Raw genomic sequence first — 15,966 nt, 5'->3', positions numbered from 1 at the left:
TGGAGAGCAAATTGTGGAATGCACCCTGTCCCTGTTAGGAGACATCCGTCCGTCCGTCCGTCCGTCTTCTCTGGCCGGGGGAGAACGGCAGGAGGTGGAGTGCTGCCCTGAACCTAACCCCAGAGGCCAGTTCGGCCAGTGTTCCTGGTTCTGGGGAAACCCTCCACGCTCAGCTGAGTTCACAGCGTTTGGCTCTGGAAAGACGGTGTCCCCTCTGTCCGTGCTCTGACCTCCTTGGGACACTCTCACAGCGGTCCTCTCTTGGGCAGAGACTCAGGTCCACAGGTCAGGTGACTTTTCCTCACAGCACCTGCTGGATCGTAGGGAACAGGAGGAGCACCCAGCCCCGCACCAACCAACCCGTCGCCTCCCGTCTCTGCTGCTTCCTTCCCTCGGCAGCTGACTACCAGTCAAAGCCAAGGAGTCCCTGAATCCCCTCCTGTCTGGAATCTTCTTTGGGGCCAAACCTCATTTCCTACTTTCTGGCACCGTTTCTACACCTGCCCTCCACTTTTCTGGCACTCACACCTTGTGCCCCCAGATCCGTGGCGTCTGGCCCTGTTGGCATGGCTCTGCAGCTTCTAGCCCTCCCAGCAACCCTGGGACGCTCCGTGTCCCCCTCCTGATGGGCATCTGAGTCCAGCCTCACCCTCTGCCACACACTTCCTCACGACTGCCTTGTCATGGGCCTTGGCTCTGATGCCCCAGCTGGATACCCAGACACTGGGATGTGTACACTTGATGTGAGCCTGACGGCAGTGCCCTGACCAAAGGTATTTGGGGCCAGATGAAAGTGGACAGCAAGCGTTCTGTGTAGGGGCAAGCTATGTGTGTGTGGCCACCCCAGGAAGTGGGGGAGAGGAGAGAGGTGGAGGGGCCCCAGGTGGTGAGGACAGTCAGCAGCCAGAGGGCCTGGCGGTTAGGGCTGCTGGCCACCTGCCCAGGGTCTGCTTGAGTCCCCCACTTAGGGGCAGGAGGCAGCTGCACACCTGTGTCCTCCAAGTACCTGTCACCTCCACATGCCCGGGGTCTCTGAGTTCCCGGGCACCCTCACTGGCCGGTGTCCCTCCCCTCAAGGCTGGTGGGAACTGGCTCCCCACCAGCCTGCCATGGGCCTGCCTCCTGGTCCAGGCCCACTGGGGCTCAGGGGTCAACGTGCACAAAGCCTACGCTGCCTGCTCGTCAGCCCCCTGCCCTCCCCACAGACCCAGGGGGAACACCTGTGAGCCTCGGATAAGGAACCGGGTGGGTTCCCCACAAGATGCCCAGTCTCTGAATCTGAGCGCCCGCCTGCCCTCAGGGTGCTTCCATCAAACAGCAAACGCCCTTCCTGCCCCTGTAGGTGGGGCCTCGCCCTCATTGTCCCGAAGCCACAGGCCACAGCTGGACCTGCCCCAGAGCACCTGGCCTCTGGGTCACTGTGGGGGCCTTTCTCTTGAGGGCAAGCCACTGTCCCCAGGCCACAGTGCTACCCCCTCCACACTCTCGCACCCCCTGCTCCCTCTTGTTGGGCACGTGACCCCATCCAGGCTTTTCCCTTATACATGGAAGGGCCTTACTGGAATCTGTGTGGGGCTTGTGCTTAGCAAAAGCTGGGTATGGTGTTCCTGCTCTGGACCCTCCAGACTCAGGCGCCTCACCCACATTTCCCTTGGAGAACAGGTTCTGCACACCCTGCGGGAAGTCACCCTAGAGTTTTTCCTCCATGAAGTCCTTACAGAAGAAAAACAGGTTTTGGAAGTTGGCAGATCCACTGTGCAGCATGGTGAGAGCTGCAGGGAGCCCCAAATTATGGAAGGAGCAGGTGGCTTGCATGTGGCTTATAGAATCAGAGCACTGACATGTGCTGGTGTTTCTCCTTCTTCCAATACAGATTTTGAATGTCAGGTATTCTTCAGGTTCTGGGCATTGCAAGAAACTTACAAGTTGGTTTTGGAGACATTACTTCATAATGAGATAAAATGAATTTTTTTTAAAAAAGATTTATTATTTATTTTAGAGCGAGAGGGACAGACAGAGAGAATGTGAGCTTGCATGCACAGGCAGGGGAAGAGGGGGCAGAGGGAGAGAGAATCTCAAGCACCCTCCCTGCTGAGTGCAGATCCCAGTGTGAGGCTCCATCTCATAACCCTGAGAACATGACCTGAGCTGAAATCATGAGTTGCTCACTTAACCCACTAAGCCACCCAGGTGCCCCTAAAGTGAACAATTTAAAAAAATATATTTTATTTTTTTGACACAGAGAGAGAGAGAGCATGAGTCAGGGGCAGGGCAGAGGGAGGAGCAGAGCCCCCACTGAGCAGGGACCTTGATGCAGGACTGGATCCCAGGACCCCGGGATCATGACTTGAGCTGAAGGCAGACACTTCAGTGACTGAGCCACCCAGGCACCCCTAAAATGACCATTTTTAAGAACAAATATTGTGACACAACATATTCTATGATAACCCTCAGAGGTACTGCAGGAGGGGGAGAAGGTGCTTCTCTCCGGGCAGGTGCACGAAGCACCCGCCCTCATCAGGAAGCCAAGAGTGAGATACAGGCTGCTCTGCTTCAACCTGCCGCAGTGGACAGATGGACAGACAAGTCCTCGGGGAGGGCAGGAGGACGCCAGCTCAAGACAGGCACCACACTCGGCACACACCCCCACCATTCTTTCTCCTGTTCTTCCTTTTCTAGTAGAAGCTCTACGTTTTAGTGTTGTTAGGGGGGTGCTAGGGCTGAGAACTACAGCCCAGGTGGCGTGGTTACAGGCGGTCATGTTCATGGGGTCCTGGAGCCAGATGTCCGAGGTCCAGGCAGGGCCTTGTCCTCCCCATGGCCACCCCATGCATGTGTACACCCTCGTCGCCTCTTCTCACTAGGACACCGATCATGTGGATCTGGGCTCAGCCTACTGACCTGTTTTACCCGGCTCACTTTTTCAGGCTGTGTCTCCAAATGCAGTCACACCAGAAATACCCCTACTGTTGAGAAGTGATGGCACCGTCAACTCTGGGCTGTCAGAGCAATAATATGAAGAAAGATGTCCCAGATTCATGGGAGGACAGTCGCACACCCAGAGAAACCTGCGTCACGTCCACCTAAAGTAGGGCTGACACACCTGTCCTTGTTCCGTAAGTGCGCGCATCCTGCGTTTCAGCTCACAGCCCGATCTGGATGCACAGGAAACACTGAGACCCAGATTTCAGTGAACAGATCGTGAGGGGACGCTTTCGCCCTGAGAATCTTCCTCGGAGAGCCTGTTGGGCAGGAAGAGCACTGGTTTCTGTGCTTTCCCCTTGGAGCCTCGCTGACACCCCTCCCCCGCCCCGGGGCATGAGGTGCCATCGCCTTGGACGCAAAGCAGGTCCCGGGGCTTCAGGACAAGCACAGCGGAGACCGGGAGACGTGGGGAGGCCTGGGGAGGCCTGGGAGACGGCCTTGGAGGCAGGTCTCCACAATCGACGCTGTGTTCCCGCTGTGAGTTCGGACTCCAGATGGTCCCCCGGAACCCGGAGCTGGGTTGGTAGCGAGCAGCTGCGCCTACCCCAGGACTCTCGGGAGGCTCTCCTTGCAGAAGGAGCAAGCGAGCCCGCAGAGGCAGAGCGCAGAAGGGCGTTTATTTTTAGAGGCTTGCTGGCATTTCTCACTGGCCGCCCCGGGGCCCAGGGCAGACGCAGTCCCTTCACCCTGGCACATCCCTGTCCCGCGCGCTGATGTCCAGGCCAAGTGCCGACCCCTCCCGCTTTCAAAACGCTCTTCAGTTTTGGTGACAATGGGACAGGAAGGGCCCCTCGGAGCATGCTGACGGGACAATGGGTTCACCAAAGCCACGGTGAAGAGAAGCGTACAGAAGAGAGGGTGTCCGTGCACAGCCTGCTGGATGGGATTCCAGGGGCCTGCAACCGGGAGCGGAGTCCCCTCCTACAGTGAGTGGTTCTCAGAAAAGCTGGGGGGCAGAGGTACCAATCGGGTCATAGGCTGGGGAGCAGACACAAGTTGGGGAGGAAGGGCCCTAGGGCCGGAGCGGGTGGCCCTACAGTGGCCAGATGTGTTTGTGGGCGTTCACACAGGGAACTGGTGGTGTGAGCTACTGCGGCCCCCACCCTGCAGCCCTCGCTCACACAGCATCTGTGCACATCTCACAGACCAGAGTGCGGGCTGAGGAGCAGGGTTGCGCCCAGGCGGGCAGAGCAGACCCACGACGGCGCGTCTGAGCACACCGGACTGGGGATGAGGCTCCAGTCGGTCAGCCCAGAAGTCCCAGGCCAGCGCCAGGGAGCTCCTGTCACCCACAGAGAGGGAGTACGGAGCCTGGACGGGCAGCTCTCCAATGACACCTGCCGGCCAGAGCACCCTCCTTCCCACTGTGACAGTACCTGCCGGGCTTGCCAGGCCGTGCTGGGTGCTGGGCGCTGAGTGCTGAGCGCTGAGTGCTGGGCCTTCACTCGGTGTCTGTGACTCCCCACCCAGCTCAAGCAGCGAGTTCATTTCAGGGCGGGGCAAACGGAGCAGGTGTGTGCGCACACTCCCTTCTCCCCCTCCCAGGCACCCCCACAGGTGCACACACACACACACACGCACACGCACACGCACGCACGTCCCCCGAGGCCGTGTGGCCCGCCTGCCCGCTGACACTGCGGAGCTGTCTCCGGGAACCCCACGGAAGGCCGGCTTCGGGGAGGGCTGGGGAAGCCTGCGTGTCTGCCGCCAGCCACGGGAAAGGCCCCTCCGCGGGGGGCGCAGCTGAGAGTGTGGTCACCAAAGGGTGCGGCTTTGGGGTCCGGCCTCACCGGTGTGTCCAGCAAGTGCCCGAGCTGAAGCCGTGGTGTGGCCGGCCCCCCGCACAGCCTCGGCACGCCCGGAGCTCCCCCTCGCGGACAGAGCGGGAAGGTGCCGCTAGACCCCCTGGGCGACACGCTCGAGTCCTCGCCCGAGTCCTCAGGGACACCAAGATCACCCACCTTGCCTGTGATAGGCAACATAGTTTATTTCTGTTTTCAAAATTATTTCCAGCTGAACAAAGTTAGTAAAAATTCAAAGGGAAGAACGCAACAGATAGAACAAATAGTAGTTTTTTCCTAAGAAACCCATTTTAGAGGGATTTGTGTACAAAAGAGGATAACACAGGGAGCATTGAGTCCAATAGCTGTGGATTGCTACATAATCACGTAATTACAAGATTGTAACTCAGATAAGGAGGTGATGTCGAGTCCGTAGGATCCTAACCACCGGTGGGCACAGTGGAGCACCTGAGCGCCCAGCGGGCACCTGAGACCTTCCCCTGGGAGCCCCGCAGGCAGGCAGGGTGTCAGCAGCAGAGGAAGCTGGCTGGCGTCCGCAGCCAGGCCACACATGGGGTGCACCCATCGGCTAAGGGGCTCATACGGACACCCTCTTGGAGGATGCCCACAGCCCCACCCCCACCCCACCCCCAGCACGTACTCGCACACAGAAGGGCTCGCCGGCCTTCCTTGTGTGGACGCAGAGGCCGAGTCTGCCAGACGGGGTCGGGCACCTGCTTTCGTGGGGGTCCTCCGGCCGCATGGCCTCACTGCGATGGGAACGCATCAACTGAACACCGTCAAGTCCTCACAGAAAGTCATCCTCGACTGGGAGCCGCCCCAGGACAGGCAGGGGACCTGCGGCCGTGTTTGGTGAGCAGGGAGCACCGGCCCCCAGCCCAGCGGGTCGCAGACACCCCCACGCTGGCCAGGCCTCCAGGGGCACTGGGTGTGTGAACTGCATGAACTTGCCATCTGGAGGAGATTCTGATCCACCACTTGGACTCATACCACTCCGAACATTATCCGCGGACTTTCTGGTCTATTTAAAAATAGCAACACAACTCCACTGCTTATTTTAAAAAGGGAACACTCCGTGAATATAATATTTTTATCTCCTCTGTCATCACATTCTTTGCCAAACACAGCCTCAGATCCTCTGGAACAAAATATGAAGGAAAGAGGAGGACAGGCACACAGTCACCCTCAGCTCCTGCAAAGCCACCTGGGGTGTGAGCAGGCACTGCCACCCTGGCCTCTGTGGGTCTCGCCCCCCCACCCCGAGCATGTGCCCAGGTGCCCCCAAGTGTGTGCTCCAGGTTTGCAGTTCCAGGACGCCAGCCCCCTGGCGGTATCTGGCACCAGATACCACCTCCCACCCCACACCTGCCGGGCCCTGTGCGGAGAGGTGGGACACGGCACCATGACTGTCCCTGTTCTCAGCACATGGTGCCCACAGGACCTCTTCCTGGGGACGGTGCCTTTGGGAAGTGTGCTGAAGGTCCCCCTCCATCCCCGTGCACCGTCCCTTCCCTGTGCACCGGCCCCCCCTCCAGCCCTGTGCACTGGAAGTTCCCTGTGGTTTGTTCTGCTCTTGTCCCGCAGGTGCTTCATGGGCAGCTCCCTGCCGGTGCAGAGCTGAGGGGCTGCCGCCTTGTGCCGGCCTGTGGGTTGGCGCCTGCCAACGACACTGCAGAGGGCAAGGTGGCCAGAGCCACCAAGACAGGACAGGAGAGATGCATACAAGCTCAGCAGCAAACACTGAAGTGCTGAAAACAGCATGGCTCTGTGCAGCGATAGAAACGTGTGCCTGGACACCCCCGAGCACCATAAAAAACGGGACAGTGAGGAAACGCACCTGGATGTCCCGGGCATCCCTCGTCCTCAGTGTTCCACCCTGGAGAAGAAGGCGTAGAGCACCGAGGGGGTGGCGCAGAGCTCAAAGTCTGCACCTCGGACCCCACTCCCTCCGCCCCTGGGCCCACATAGGAACCAGCCGCCTGGCACTCCGGACGCACACCTGCACGGCCGTGTGGTTTGGAGGCAGGAAAACAATCGATAGTCTGGGCAAGGAGCAGCAACCATGGTGCCAGGCGTGTCTGGGGTGTGGAAGCCGAGGCCTCACTTTGGAAGTTCAAAGGTGTCACTGGCCCTGATTGTCGTTGGCCTGAAGGACAAATCGAAGGACCTCTGGTCGCCGAAGCTTTGGGCTCTGTACTTTGCAAAGCGCGCCAACCTTGTGCGGTGTTCATGTGCCAGTGCACCTTTCTCTGCCTCCATGGTGTGTGGGGACCCCTCCTCGGTTGGGGCACGGGTCATCTGGCAGCCCCCAGGCCTGGGTGCGGGCACCATGAAGCCAAGCACTGGCTTGGGGCTGGAGGACCGCTGGTTCCTGCCCACCTCGTGTGGGGCTCCAGGCCCCCCTTGGCTAGCGCTGGGGGCTCCCTGGGACCTCCCACTCACATCTGCCACAGCCACAGCCTCTGATGAGTTGTGGGGTGGGCCCGCCCAGATGTGGGGTGACATCCTGCTGGCCTGTGCCAGTGCCAGGTGCCCCAGACTCTCTGGAGGGGGAGGTGCTTGGTTCTCTCCAGCCTGGGCACCAGGTCCCCCCGGAAGGTGCTCTGCACGCTGTGCCTGCTGCTCCCGTGCATGTTCTGGGCCCTTCTCAGTGTGATGGGGACCAGTCTCCACCCCCCTGGCCCCCACCTTAGTGCCACTGCCCCCCTCGACCCTCCAGGGCCACATCTGACCCTCTTCTGCAGCATGTGACCCAGCCTTCCGGCCGCACAGAGCTGCCCCCTCCTTGGGAGCACCGTCTAGCCTCGTGGGCCCCATGGCCCTATCCTCCAGCATCCCTAGGCCTGACCACGGCCGACGCCTGTCCCTGACCTTGGCTCCCTCCCAGACACCAGCCCTCGGGATGGACGCGGGCAGTGGCTGTGCCTGGACACTGGGGCACTTTGGAGGGGCCCTGCCTGCCCACTGCCCTTCAGCTGCTGCCTGGGGTGATGGAGGCCTGCAGGGAGCCCCAGCTCGGGGAAGACCCTGGATTTTGGGCAGGACGCGCTTGTCCTCCTGGGCCTGTTGGTTCTCGGGAGGCAAAGGTGGGGACCCCACTGCACCCCTGCTCTTGGCCGTGGGGTGAGCCCAGCCTGGGCCTGGGGTCATGTCAGCCCCCCAGGGGCTCCTGTGAGCAGCTGCGGCCCCTCTGCCTCCTGCCACTGTGCTAGCTTCACCCTCGGCCACGACATTCTTATGCGGGGTGCCCGCCGCCTCCAGTGGAACAGCAGCCGGGGACTCGGGGGTCTCAGCCTGGTGATGCCCTGAGCCTCCACGGGCACCACTCTCAGCTGCTCCAAGCAGGTGCCTCCAGGACCCGGCTGGGGCCGAGCTGTGTGGCTGGCTGGTGGCCTGGGCCAGAGCTCCTGCTGCCAGGCTCTCTCCTTCGTGCACAGGGTTCTGCTCTCTGGCCTCGCTGTTTACTGCATTCACGGTGTTACCCAGCACTGGTGTGCCATGACTCTCCACGGCCCCAGTGGCCACCACCAGCCTGGGGATTTCAGTGCTTGGTTTCAGACATTTGCCAAAGGAGGCGGGTCTGTAGCCACCAAGGCTGGGGCCGGTGCTCCCTGCTGCCTGTGGGCCGGGCCGGGCAGAGGCCCTTAGAGGTGGTCCCCTGAGCTCTCGCCCACACAGGACCTTCTTGTCCATGGAGGTTGGACTGTCAGACCTGGTCCTGTCACTGAGGGGGGCCTCTAGCAGTGCCGAGATGCCCGCTGGGCGTCCCCTGTCGGGAGGCAGCCCTTGCTCATGGCCCGGAGCCAAGGGGCTGTCCCCACTTCGTTGATTCTCCGAGGCTGTGGGATGATGCCATGGGGCATCCCCTCCATGGATCGGCTTGTCATGTGACGTTGGCAGCTGATGCTTCTCACAGGCTAGCTCAGACATGGCCTCTCCTGCCATACCCTCAGGATGCTGGAGCTCCTTGGGAGCCCCAAAGCTATGAGTGGTCTCCTTTCCCTGGGTGGGATATTTCTGTGGAGCTGCCGCGAGGAGGTCCTGCCCCACACTGGTGGTGCCCCTTGCAGATGGAATGGTTACCTGGGGAGGCTTCGTGGTCTTGGGCAGCGTGGCAGGAGGTGGTTGCACTTTGCACGTGTCCGGCTGCGTGGCGGTTACCTGGGGAGGCTTCGTGGTCTTGGGCAGCGTGGCAGGAGGTGGTTGCACTTTGCACGTGTCCGGCTGCGTGGCGGTTACCTGGGGAGGCTTCGTGGTCTTGGGCAGCGTGGCAGGAGGTGGTTGCACTTTGCACGTGTCCGGCTGCGTGGCGGTTACCTGGGGAGGCTCCATGGTCTTTGGCAGCGTGGCAGGAGGTGGTTGCACTTTGCACGTGTCTGGCTGTGTGGCGGTTACGTGGGGAGGCTTCGTGGTCTTTGGCAGCGTGGCAGGAGGTGGTTGCACTTTGCACGTGTCCGGCTGCATGGCGGTTACCTGGGGAGGCTTCGTGGTCTTGGGCAGCGTGGCAGGAGGTGGTTGCACTTTGCATGTGTCCGGCTGCGTGGCGGTTACCTGGGGAGGCTCCGCGGTCTTGGGCAGCGTGGCAGGAGGTGGTTGCACTTTGCATGTGTCCGGCTGCGTGGCGGTTACCTGGGGAGGCTCCGCGGTCTTGGGCGTGGCAGGAGAAGGTGGCATTTTGTACACAACAGGCCGCGTGACGGTTACCTGGGGAGGCTCCATGGCTGACTGTGTCCGCCACAGGGCCTGGACCGCGGGCGCCGGCAGTGGTGGGATATGTCCCACAGTCTTCTGTTCTGGGAAAGTCTCCTGGACCGCGAACAGAGGGTCTCCCTCAGAGCCTAGAGTCACTCCTTCTGTTTCATCCTCAGAACTGCAAACCATCAAGGCAACCTCAGGGGCCCTGCCAGCTCCTGCCCCGGCTTCCCCAGGCTCCCAGGTGTACTGTGTGGCGTCCCCTGCCGGGGGTTCCCCCATCCTGCCCCCTCCCACTGCTCCGGCTTGCCCTGAGCAGGCTGGTTGGAGGAGGGGTACCATGGGCTCACGGCCCCTGGGGGAGACAGGACAGGGGACTGGCTCCCCACCCAGGAGTGCCATGTGCAGTCTGTCTGCGGGAGCACCCCCAGCTGGCTGCCCCTGTCCTGCTGTCTTACTCCCCTCGGGCACACGCCCCCGATCAGAGTGGCGGATTTTGGCACAGTGGGACAGCCAGCTTCTGGGGCGACAGACGACGGTGGCGATGTTCAAGGCCAGCCTGGGCTCAGCAGTGCAGGCCAGGAAGCGGGCTAGCGGCGTGCGGATGCAGGTGCTGGTCATGGTGGCCGTGCAGAGCACGCGGGTTTCGGGCCGGTGCAGCCTCCTCTTCTGCAGGTTCTTCTTCTTCCTCCCATCCTTGCGGAGCGGCAGCACGCCGGCCTCGGAACAGAGACAGCCACTCTGCTCAAACTTCTCCCGCAGCCTGGACAGCACAGAGCCCCTCTTGGGGGCCGGTGTTGGTGGGGGCCCCTTGGCAGCATTGGGCTCCTCATGTACATTCCTCTGCTCTGCGGCCAAGAATATCTTCAGGATGTTTTTCACGGTGCCCTTCCTGGTGGGGGAGCCTTGCCGCGGCTTCTGGCTGCGGAGCGTCTCCCGGTCCCGCGTGGGGCAGCTGGCACCCTCCCGTGCCTTCTCCAGGAGCTTGTTGATGGTGGTGGTCACCAGGCTCCTGCTGGGCCCCTGCTTGTCCTTGAAAATCAGCCTCCCCACCTCCTGGGTCTTCTTGAGACGGGGCTCGCGGCCAGTGCCCATGAACCTGGCCTGCAGGAGCTGGAAGCATGTAGGCCGCCGCTGGGTGTTCTGGGTCTCAGAGGGGCGGCCCACCCTGCTCCTTGTGCCCTCTGCCCTCATGGCAGGAGGAGGCTCTGGTGGCCTGGCCTGGAGCTCGGTGACATAGAGCAGAAGACTGCCGAGGACAGCACGGACAGCCGGCTCACACGTCATGCTGCTGACCTTCTTTCTCAAGGTGTGGGTGTCAACGGGTTTCTTGCTTTCACAGATCTTGCTGCGCTTGGAGCTGCAGGAAAAGAAATCAGTCGTCACAGGTTTTATCTTTGTCTTTCCCAAGGTGACCCCACAGAATGTTTTCTGGGGAACAATCCCGTTTCCAACACCCCAACAAGTCCTAGGGGAGAACAGCAGATGGGGAGCTGGGAGATGCAGAGGGACACCCATCACCTCCCAGGCCACTCGTCACTTCCCATTTCTAGCCCACCTCTATTACCACCAAAGTCCTTCCGGGGCTTTGGGACATTGGTGATAATACTCTGTGGAAGCACGTTGGAAAACTGCTGTGCTATTTGAATTTTTTTATGATGTATAAATAAGAAAAAAATAAGAGTAAAGAATTTGTATTTCCTGTGGGATTCTGTGCATATCTAAGTTTTAGTGTAAGAAATGAGGTTTTAACACCATGGGTATATCCCGACTCAATCCTGGAGCCGAGCTGTCCGAGAGCCCCAGACAGAGCACGGGCCCCCGGACTGGGACAGGGACTTAGCCCTGGGGCAGATCTTGGAGGCAGGAAGTGCGGGCAGCCAACATGTGGATCTGGAGGACTGGTCTTTGCTGCCCAGCGGGGGGAGAGCCAGGCCCCGATGAGGCCTGGATTCCTGAACGACTTGAAATGCTCCCAGAGCTACCCCATAGCTCTGTCCCAGGAGATGCTCGCCAGCAAGGTGCCCACAGGCCCTTGACTTCATCCCTGCCACTGACAAGGCTCCTGGGGACGGGGTCGCTGGGACCCCATCCTGTGCAGCCTGGTGTGGCGGGCGGACCCCCTCCCATCCGTCCAGGCGGCACTTCTGTGAAGATGCACCCAGAGCAGCACCCAGCCATTCTGCCTTTTAGCATTTCTTCCGTGGAGACAATGGCGAGGCAGCCTTCATGCTGCTGTCCACGACAGTAAAAAAATCGACAGCGTTCTAAACGTGCGAGATCAGGCTCCTGGGAGGAGCTCAGGTGGAGAGGTGGAGAGGCAAGCTGTGGAGCCGCACGTGAACTGAGGCCCAACCCCACCACCTGACACAAATCAGATTGGAAGGAAACACAAAAATACTTTTCTTTATGTGCTTTTATGCATTTTCCAGAAAAGAGGGCTCTGATTATAGATGCCACACCTGCATCCTTTTAGACAGCTGTGAGGAGCACGCACACTCCCGGGGGCTGCCCGGGGTCGCAGGTGGTCCGTAGCCTGGCAACCTGGCCCCAACCCGTGCCCAGGAGCTGAGGGTCTCCCTTTGAGGGATGTGATCTTGGACGCCTGCCCCCATAGGCTCCCCGCAAGAGCCCCCAGTCCACCCTGATGCTGTCAGTTTGTGCAGCACAGCAGCTGTCCTTGTTTTCAGATACCAGACTACTTGTGATGACCCCGAGGACTGGTGGTGCCTCCACTATGTCCGACGTCATCATCCGCCAGGGGCCTGAGAACCTGCTGTGGCTGCCACTGGCCCAGGGATCCCACTTTGAGAAACCCCAGGATAGCTCAGGCTCTTTCCCGATCTCAGACAACTGCGCGTTTGGGGAGCCACCGTGGTGGTCAGGCTCCTAAAACAAAACAGAAAGCTAAACCCGTTCCTAAGCTGGAGGGCTGAGAGCCAGGAGGGCTGCACAGTCACAGTGCACAATGTGAGCCGCTGCAGGAGCGCTGGGAGGTCAGCAGGCACGCGGGGCGCCCCGGGAGGCCGTGCCTTGCTACCCACATCCCCGGCCCTGGGGTCAGAGCAGGCTGGTTTCAGTGTCATTGGGACCTTTGGCACCTCCTGTTCTGGTGGAGGAGGTTGGCATCATTGCCCGGCTGCTGCTTCCTTGGCCTCCAGTGGCCTGCAGGGACCCCACTCTCCTACCCTCTGCAGGGTCACCGGAGACTGCATTTTCCTGCCAAGGCAGGTTGTCATCAGCTTGGGACCAGCAGTCCAGGCTTCCTCCACAGCCCACGAGCTGTGTCTCCCCACCACCCAGAGGCAGCCAGAGGAGACCCCGCACTCCACCCGTGTACCCACAGGCTCCGGCTCCTCAAGCGTCATGCAGATGCAGCCTCCACTGTTTCTAGAACTGGGTCCAAACTCCCGCTGCCAGCGAGGCCACAGCCCCTTGTTCCTGGCACCGTGTCCTCGTGCTGCAGTCCTATCTGCCCGTCCATGCTCACGTCCCTCCTTCTGGGACCCTGCCCGCGCTCCAGAAGACGCCCATGGAAGCCTCATCCCGACTGGAGCGCTGGCCAAAGCACTCACCCCAGCCAGGCTGCTCCCAGCCGACGACTGGACACCCATCTCTGCAGTGCCGAGCACCTCCACACCGAGTCCAGACACTGGGCTCCGTACCTGGTGTGTGGTCCGGCCTGGCAGCACCGGCTGAGCTCATGATGGGACTGAGCAGCAGGCTGATGCTGTCACATGCCATCACCACGGGGTCTTGAGTGCCCGTCACAGTGTGCAGGGTCCCAGCCTCATGGCAGGGTGGCAGCAGCAGAGCCCCCGGGGGCCTCTGGGCCCAGGACCCCGGTTTGCAGGTGGGGCCTGGGGTGCTGGGGTGAGGGCTTCTGAGAGAAGCTGGCCACCCTACTGGAGGCCATGGCTCACATGGCCTTTTCCATTCACCTTCCTGGCTTGGGGCTGAGTGCGATGGTTGGAACAGCTCTGGAGACAGGCCCTGGGGACGAGCCCCATGGCCTGTGCCCCTGCAGCTTCCCTTGCCCACGGGTGCCAGGACCCCATGGTCTGAACAGCTCAGGGTGGACTGCACCCCGTCCCTCTGACGTCTCTGGGTGTCAGGGTCACTGGGCACCCCCCGCCACGATCAGCCTGGCCATGCTGTCCCACAGGTCCTGTGGAGGCCCCTCAGCGTCCCTGCAAGGTACCAACTTGGCCCTCTGCACCCCTGAGGTCACTGAGTCAGAATGGCCAGGGGCATGAATTCTCCCACGGGACGGTGCGCGTGCACCTGTGGAGGTGAGGTCCCTGGTCGGGCCTTCTGTGGCTGCCTGACCCCGGACCTGCAGGCAGGCCCACATGTCCTTCTCTGTGTCCCGGGCGCCTGGCCTGAGCAGCCTGATGCAGGTGAGGACAGCCGGGAGTGCAGCCGTTCGCACACCAAAGCCAAGCTGTTTCTGTGGCGCCAGTGCTTCCCAGAGGCGGGCTGAGGTCTGTGGCTTCGTTGGGGCTGCCCCCTGCCGGCTAGTGTGGGCGGACGTCCCCAGGCCCATGTCAGGGCCAGACCAGAACACCTTTCTCCAGGGCCAATCTAAGTGGCACAGCTTATGTAACTTTGCTGGCAGCTCTTTTGGCACCTCTGGCAACTGAGGGGTCACCTGGAAACACAGGGACACTGGCAGGTCAGTGTGCAGGACACCCCCTGGCTGAGACCCTCCACCCCACCCCGGCTTCAGGAGGCCAGCCGCGCGGCATGCCTGGGGGCTCCCAGTTGGGCCTTCTGGCTGGCAGTGCCTGGCCTTCACCGTCTGCTTATCAGTGGGCACGGGTGTGATCTGGATGGGCCTCGTCAGCATGTCCTCGGGCAGTGAGGGGATGCCCCTTGGCCCCCGTGTCCTCTTCTGAGATAAGAGATCTTCTAGGCACTGTTGGGGAGACCACTGAGTCCCAAGGCAGCAGGGACCCTGCACCCCGCCAAGTGTGTCCTCAAGAGAAGGGAGAGAAGCCAGCCAGGGTCACACCCACGGTTCTGCTCCCGCAGTAGTTGGGGGGCTCAGAGGCTTCCACACAGAGAGCTGTGCCCCCATGGCAGCCCCTGCTCTGCAGTGACCTGCACTCACCCTTTCCTGCCCACTGCGGCCCTCTGGCCCAGCAAGCCTGCCCACTTGCCCCACGCAGCCTATGCCCTCCTGCGCCCCTGTGGAGGTGTCCTTGCAGACGCTCGGTGGGCTGCCTCCCTGAGCAGGTCGCCTCCCTGAGCAGGCCACCTCTGCCACCTGGAGCCATGAGGGGCAGTGGGGCTGAAACTGTGCCATAAGTCAGGGTCAGGCTACCTGAGCCCCTGTGTCTTCCTAGAAGTGAAGCTGGCTGGCCTGGTTAGGGTGCCCCTGGCCCCACCCCCAAGCCCCTAGCTGGCTGGCTATGGGGAGAGAGGGGCGTCAGCCCAGCCCCAGCTGATGGGGGGCGCAGGCAGACCGTGGGGTCCCCGGCACAGCCGCTGCTGGACGCATCCGTCTGCATCACGGAGCGCGCATGGAGAGAGACACTAGGCACGAGGCCGTGGTAACACAGCAGCGATCGGCCCAGGGCGAACAGCTCCTGGAGGGAGCGTCTGGGGCCACTTGGTGACTTTTTGTGTTTTAATGTACTTGGAAAGAATTACAATGGGGCAGGATGGACGTGGGCCGAGGGCCAATACATAGGTTAGGATGTCCCTGGCGTGTCCCCATGGCCTGTGGCTCTGAGAAGGCCCCGTGTCCCCAGCGGCCTTCTCAGAAACAAGGACTGTTTCCGGTTCCCTCTGAGATCACCTGACTGAGCCCCCTATGCTGTCTGCTCCAGGGTCGGTGGGCCTGAGGCTGGAGACATGTGTCGCTGCATGGGGGAGGCTGGTGGACAGCTGGGAAGTGGGGCTGGGCTGCAGGCAGGCTGGGTTTAAGTTCTCAGTCACCAACAGCTCCGACCATGCCATGTGTGAGGGGCAGTGATGACACCTGCTGCCCCCCACCCCCTGGAAACGGGCTGAGGCCGCTGTGCCGCTGGACCACCTGAGCAGACCCCTCTGACCTCGCGGGTGACTTACCGGGTGGGCTGCCCCTGCTGCCAAACCCACCTTCCGTCTGGCTTCCAGGAACCAAAACACTGGGATCAAGGATTCAAAATCTAAATGCAAAACCTCTTAACCAAAGAGTCTGGGGATGGGAATTAGTCAAATCAGCCTGATGTGCAGAAGCGTGTGAGCAGAGCGGAGCACCTGCTCCAACCTGGGGCCCTGGGGGTGGCAGGAGAGCAGACCCTTTCCCACGAGCCCCGCACGTGCCAGCACAGCTGGGGGAGCGCCATCCACATGGTAAGGACTCGCCCTGGCCTGACCACAGAGATCCTAGTGCCCTGCGCCCAGGAGTGCAGACTTCTGGAGCTACTGCCAGTGTCCTTGCTCAGGGATGGGAAGCAGATGGGGGGCGGGGGGATGCAAGCCCGAGCCATCTGCACTA

General features: G+C 61.3%; 1 protein-coding gene across 1 annotated transcript; it reads right to left on the bottom strand.

The window, feature by feature from the left end:
- Nucleotides 1-4,947: 4,947 nt before the first annotated feature.
- On the bottom strand, nucleotides 4,948-15,107 carry LOC140607789 (uncharacterized). Its single transcript, XM_072782308.1, has 3 exons — nucleotides 14,230-15,107; nucleotides 13,055-14,130; nucleotides 4,948-10,839 (listed from the first exon to the last, which is right to left on the bottom strand). Exon 3 carries the CDS (start codon nucleotides 10,764-10,766, stop codon nucleotides 6,888-6,890), a length of 3,879 nt encoding a protein of 1,292 aa, XP_072638409.1. The 5' UTR covers nucleotides 10,767-10,839; nucleotides 13,055-14,130; nucleotides 14,230-15,107; the 3' UTR covers nucleotides 4,948-6,887.
- Between the last annotated feature and the right edge of the window lie 859 nt (nucleotides 15,108-15,966).

Source organism: Canis lupus, chromosome 17, assembly GCF_048164855.1.
Source record: "Canis lupus baileyi chromosome 17, mCanLup2.hap1, whole genome shotgun sequence".
NCBI classification, from domain to species: domain Eukaryota; kingdom Metazoa; phylum Chordata; class Mammalia; order Carnivora; family Canidae; genus Canis; species Canis lupus.
Note: the sequence above shows the minus strand (reverse complement) of the source record. Positions and strands in the feature narration are given on the sequence as shown.